Genomic DNA, 6,366 nt, shown 5'->3' with positions numbered 1-6,366 from the left:
TCGCATCTGCGATGCTTTGTGAGCTTGTAGATCTGGGGGGTTTCATTCCGAATTCACCAGTGTGTGAACCGGTCTAGAGCCCACTTTCCGCATCCGCTTACGACCCAAACCGGATCAGCAAAGTGATCCCAATTCAACTAAACACTCCCTGGCAAAATGTTGCTAATTGTTTATGTTGAATAATGGCATTGTTTCTGTTGAATAATGGCACTTAATTCATTAATAGTCCACACAAAGTCCATCCAAATTACATTGAATATTACCATTCATTATAGTCGGGCTGGGCAATTTGAGGGAGAAGGACAAGAGGAGGAAGACAAATACATTTAGCTGCATATCTTATATATAAATAAATATAAATGATAGGATATGTTTTCTGGGACCCAAAAGGCAGACAGACTGACATTGTGATGTTTAGAGCTAGCAGGGCTGAATATCAGCTTGTGACAGCAATTTGTTCTTGTTCGCTGATGACTCTGCTCTGCTGGTCCCGGAGAAGGACAAATTGCAGGTTGAAAGAGCCCTTAGCTCTGAACTCGATACAATCTGTACACCCCCCCCCCCCCATACTATACATATTTTTTATTTTCGATTCCTACAGTTTATATGATGTTTTTGCATAGTAGTGTATATTTGTCTGTCATTAAATGTTTCTATGAATTGAGCACAAAGGACCCCAATGGAAACAAGCCATAGTGCTTTCTTGGGTTTAAAATCCTCTAAACAGACCTTGTATTGAACTGTACTTCCCTGTGCTTGTCTTCGCAAACTGTAAATAATCTATTCAATCAATCAATATGCATTCGGAATAACCTGGGACCCGTACTCAAACAAAAAGGAGAAAGGAAAGGCAGAAAGGCATTTCATAATTTTATTGAGCATAATCAATGTTTAAGTGAAAAAGCAACATGTAACAAACCATTCCGTTGCTAAATCTCCATTGAGCAGCTTTTTGTTCATTGCAAATTCTGATGCATAGTAATTGTGGTGGTGTGTCCATGAAGCTATAAATACTGTCTCTTGATACATCTCTTGATTGCTTTAAAAAAAAGTTCCAAAATAGTTCCATCCTGATACTAACAATTTTGCTGTCAATTGTTAACAAGAAAAATCTGTCATCTTATGTTTCCAGCCTGGCCTATAGGTAGAATTTCCTTCCAACATTTGACAAGTGAGGCAGGAGCACATTAAAAAGGTATACAAAAAGAATATTACACATAAGAAAAACAAATATTACACAGTATTCTTTTCTAGTTGCACTGTCAAACATACATGTACAAGGACATTAGGAGGTTGTTGGTCATTCAGTTAATGAATGGCGTTCATCGTTGATCTCTACCTCCTTAAGGGATTTATATACTTTGTTGCACGCCAATGTCACGCACCGACAATAGCGGATGCACAAGCTCACAATGCGTCGCAAAGCGACGCATTGTGAGCTTGTGGATCCGCTATTTTTGGTGCGCAACACCCCGCACACAACAAAGCATAAAACCGGCTTTACTTAACGATGACGATAGAAGTGTGTTGAATGGATTCCATGACAGCGGTCAGACGGCTGCAGATGTCATGGGGGAAGCTGACGTGCACCTTGGGCGGATCTTTCAAGACCACCATCTCAGCAGAACCGTCCAAGACCCTGGGCAGGAATTCACCCAGCTTCTCCTGCAAAGAGTCTGTGGGAGACAGATGTATTTCACAAGAAAGAAATACAGTAAGTAGAAGGAAAAAGAATAACAGTGTAACAGTGCAGTAAATTCAGAGTTGAAAAGGAATAATCTGAGTTTTAAAGTGAAACTGATTTCATGGAGAATTGTTAATCTAGTATAACTGTTAATGTGATTAATTATTCTTTAAAAAAAATGTTGCTACTATGAGGTGCATCATTTTGATACAACAGAAAGTATCTGTGTCACTTTAGATTTTTGTGTTGGCTATAAAACAAATAGCAGATATACAAGCTCACACTTCGTGCCGCGCTGCAAGCTTGTACATCAGCTTTTTTTAATTAATTTTTTTAATCTTGAAAGTGTGAGAACTACTGATTTAAAAGGCATTTGTAGAATCGGCCTCAGGTCTTAATGGGTTAAATATATACAGGATATATATTTTTAAGTGGTTCTCTGTTATTCGATTATTTGAAAAGTAATCGATTGAATAGTCGCTAAGATAAATAATTGTTACCGGTCATATCCTGTCCCAGACAGGAACACCAGTGGCTGCGAATGTTCTCCATGACGTCCAGGTCCTCCTTGGGTAGGCTGCTGTCATCACGGCCCATCAGGTGCAGACAGGGGATGATGGCGTCGTTCATGATGGCCATGCCCTCCTCTACCTCGCTCTCCTCGCCGCCGCAAAACAGCTGTGCCGCGCTCTCGTTCAGTGCCTGAGTGGTGTGGTTTGGGGGAGGGAGAGTTCACAGGAAGTTAGTTTATTTTCATTTATTTTTGTGGAATAATATTTCTCAAAAGTCATGATGGCCTAATATAGCTGGTTAGTGGGAGCTATTATTTTCCTCAAATTCCTATGGAAAGTATGTAAAACACCTGCACATATCTTCACTTGCTCAAGAAAGATATAGCTTGTTTTTTTTTTTTATCAGGATGCAAGGTTTCGGTCAAAAACCTTCTTCAGACATGATGCCTTTCTTGGCGGTTACGCTGTGGTTTATTGTATGTTTTTTAATAATGTATATCTGGTAACTAAAGCTGTCAAATAACATACAATTATTCTTATTATTCTCAGTGGTCAATAAGTACTCACCATGAGACACTTCCTCCTGTAAAGTGCAATGAGTGACTGCTCCATTCCCCTCTTCTCTCCCTTCCTCAGTAATAAGGCGTTATTCTTATGAGCATGGGCCAGGTAGGTGAGAGCCTCACGTACCCTGTAGAGGTGAAACAGTTAATCACACGAATCCATTGAATCTATTACGAAACATAATCGATAACTAATGTGGGCAATGGGCATGTCATTATTAAGTCAAATTTCAAAAACGTTCTTTTTTGCACAACACCGTTGTGTGACAAAGTATAAGGTAGGGCTGAAGTGTTTCATTGATATAAACTATTGTTTTTAAATCCTACCCTGTAACATCAACATGATGCCATTACAGGGTAGGGCAAGCAAGTCACTCTAGATAATTTAAGAAATGGTTAAATTGTAAATGCATTTAACCACTGAAGCCCTATATACTTTGTTGTATGACAAACAGCAAAAATCATTATCTTAAATTGTTGCAAAATTGAACATACAAAAATACACTTCTTTCTGCAATGCTGTAATAACATGGCCAAAATAGGGACACAAGCGCTAAAGTGTTAAAAAAGATGCGATGTGTCGCGCGCACACACACACACACACACACACACACACACACACACACACACACACACACACACACACACACACACACACACACACACACACACCCACACACACACACACACACACACACACACACACACACACACACACACACACACACACACACACACACACACACACACACACACACACGTGGTCATGACAACACCTACTTCCCATGCTGGTATTGCTCCAGGCCCGTCAGCATGTAGACAAACACGGTGCGGAACAGCTTGTAGTCATCATGCCAGTCCTGCAAGGACCAGGACGAGAGACAAAAAATATATACGTTTATATACGTTTATAAATATTTATGTTTAAAAAATACATATAGTAGATCTGCCACTGCTGCAAGGAGACACATCACAACTCTTCAGAAATTCTATTCAGAAGTTAATCAAACTAAAATATTAAACAGATTATTAAAAAAAATCCTTATTTTGGACGTGTCATTATTATAGGTGAAAGTTTCAAAAAATGACAAAAATCCAAGGCACAGCTGTATTCATAGTGAAAATATCTATAGGCACACGGCGGGTCGCATCACGACGCTTTGGAGATATTTCTAAAATACGTATACTATATGTTTATGCCCAAGATATAGACACCAGTTTGAAATGGGGTTGAAGTATATTTTTGGGGAATTTGTCTCTGTATTTGGGAAATGAGCGCACAAAGTACCACTAAATAATTCATAAAAGTTTGTATAGTTGTGTGTAGTATAGGCTATAGTAATAATGTGTGGTTGTCACAAAATCCCAAGGCACACCTGGACTGTATAATACTGGATTTTGAAAAGGTTTAGCCAGTGGATCATACTGTACCAGGTATTCATCCATGTCCATGTCCTCTGGTTTGATGAGGCGTATTTTTGATCTGGCTTCCCTCATCATACTGATGGCCCTGTAGATGGCACACAGGAAGAGGACAGGTGATGTATGAAAATGTCTGTGTTTTACTCTTTACCACTTGTTTCAACATGGCATATCTATTTTGGGCATATTATTACGCCCAAACGACGAACATTTTCAATAAGAATTTTCAGCACAAACATTCAAACATTTTATTTATTCTTTAGTATTTTCACCCAAACCCAAACCTCTATCAAGACCACTTTGATAGAGGTTTGGGTTGTGTTGTTACCTTGCCATGATGTAACTCCAAAGGTGGTCAAGAAATCAAAAATAATTTCTCCATTGATTAGAAATTGATAATTAAAAATATGCTCCTCATTGATTACATTGTACGATGAAGCAGCTCTGAAAGTCACTATTTTAGCACATAAACAAACACAAATAAAGCTGATTCAGACAATATAGAACATCACAAAATCCAGTACTGTTTGTTTTTTAAATACAAATGTTAACATCATGTTGATTTTACTATCTTTATTAGGAAGAAAAGGACTGGATCCGCGGATCCGGATCCGGATCCGGATATTCAAATAGTAAAATCAACAGGAAGTTGACATTTTTATAAAAAAAATAAACGGGAGCATATTTTGAATTATCAATTTCTTTTTTTTTTTTTTTTAACAAAGACGTTTATTTGCTTTTCTGCAGAGAAAATTCACAACGTACAAATATTTTAAGCAGATAAACTATGAATTATCAATTTCTAATCAATGGAGCAATTATTTTAGATTTCTTGTCCACCTTTGGAGTTACATCATGGCAAGGTAACTAACTACACCCAAACCTCTATCAAAGTGGTCTTGCCTTTTAACTGGTTCACTTTCAAGACAAGTAACCTGCAAGCCTCTTTATAATTTTTTGTTTGTTTGTTTGTTCATCTGTGTAAGACGATCTGTTGTATAAACGGACCTGTCGTCAAAGCTGAGGTTGCGGTCAGCGAACTGCTCCAGCAGGGTCCTCTCAACGACCCGGTTGGGGGCTTTGTTCTGGAAGAAGTAGACCAGGGAGTGCTGGAGACGCGGGTCCTCCTGGATGGTGACCTTCTCTTGGGACAGCTCGTGCAGACGGCGGTACTCCTCATGGAATGCCTGGCAGGATGAGTCAATGACAGAATGTTGCTGTTAGGCAGAAACCTCTTATCTCCATATTTTAACTTTTTGTGTTTTTTTTTTGTAAATTAATGCCCTACTTGCTCATATAATACAGCGTCACACAAAAGTAGCAGATCCGCAAGCTCGAAACGCGGCGTGAAGCGACGCGCTTTGAGCTTTTGGATCCGATACTTTTACTATTTTTGAATTTGAATCCTGAAAATGAACAGTTCTGGACACAGGTTTCCACCCGACAGAGACGATAATTAATATCATAATTAATTATCTGTTTATGTATTCTTTTTTTTCTTCATGTGTGCGTGCATGTGTTGGTTGAGTGGTTATCTGTAAGGAATGTGGACCCAATCAATTTGTATTCTAAACCCATTGTTCCCTACAGTCCATTTTTACATTTTAAGTTAAATTAACACCCCAGATATTACTGTATACCCATCCTTAACCCGCAAAAAACTTTAAAAAGGGGCGGGGGGAAATTACAAGAGGTTAATTTAATTAATGAAAAATAATTTAAAATAAATAAATTGGTATAAAAATAAGGAAACATCCTGATGATTATGAGCAAGGAGAATTTACATAGAGAGCTATCCTTCCGTTGGTTGTGGATTCATGTGGGGGAAAATATGTATAATTTGAGACCCAACATGCCTTATGTGTAATCATGCCATCTTAATGTTCAACATCAACATTAAAGGTAATACCTTGATGAGACCTGCCTCAGGGCCTTCCTTGTCAAAGGTTTGTCTGGCCTTGGCTATGGCCATGATGACTCCCTGCATGGCGGGAGTCAGCATCATCTGGACAAGGAAAAATATACAAGCAAATATATGTTATAAACTACATTCTTAGAAAGGGATCTTTGATATCAAATCAAATCTTTCATCATTCTTTATTAAATCGATGTTTCGGTCGTTAGACCTTCATCAGGACAAACATAAACTGCATTCTTATCCACAGCATCATAGCCATGGACAGAA

General features: G+C 38.5%; 1 protein-coding gene across 1 annotated transcript in view; it reads right to left on the bottom strand.

Annotated features, from left to right (window-relative positions):
• Positions 1 to 857: 857 nt before the first annotated feature.
• Positions 858 to 6,366, bottom strand: part of usp28 (ubiquitin specific peptidase 28) — a 31,574-nt gene continuing 26,065 nt past the window's right edge. The window contains exons 20-26 of the mRNA XM_080434664.1: positions 6,091 to 6,186; positions 5,190 to 5,368; positions 4,191 to 4,269; positions 3,540 to 3,619; positions 2,764 to 2,887; positions 2,185 to 2,386; positions 858 to 1,676 (exon numbers count right to left, since the gene is read on the bottom strand). Coding sequence (XP_080290790.1) covers positions 1,501 to 1,676; positions 2,185 to 2,386; positions 2,764 to 2,887; positions 3,540 to 3,619; positions 4,191 to 4,269; positions 5,190 to 5,368; positions 6,091 to 6,186 — 936 coding nt within the window. The 3' untranslated portion in view covers positions 858 to 1,500. The remainder of the gene's footprint in view (positions 1,677 to 2,184; positions 2,387 to 2,763; positions 2,888 to 3,539; positions 3,620 to 4,190; positions 4,270 to 5,189; positions 5,369 to 6,090; positions 6,187 to 6,366) is intronic.

The sequence above is a fragment of the Gymnoscopelus braueri genome, assembly GCF_963280865.1.
Source record: "Gymnoscopelus braueri genome assembly, chromosome: 8".
Taxonomy (NCBI): Eukaryota; Metazoa; Chordata; class Actinopteri; order Myctophiformes; family Myctophidae; genus Gymnoscopelus; species Gymnoscopelus braueri.
This window is presented reverse-complemented; position numbering and strand designations above follow the sequence as displayed.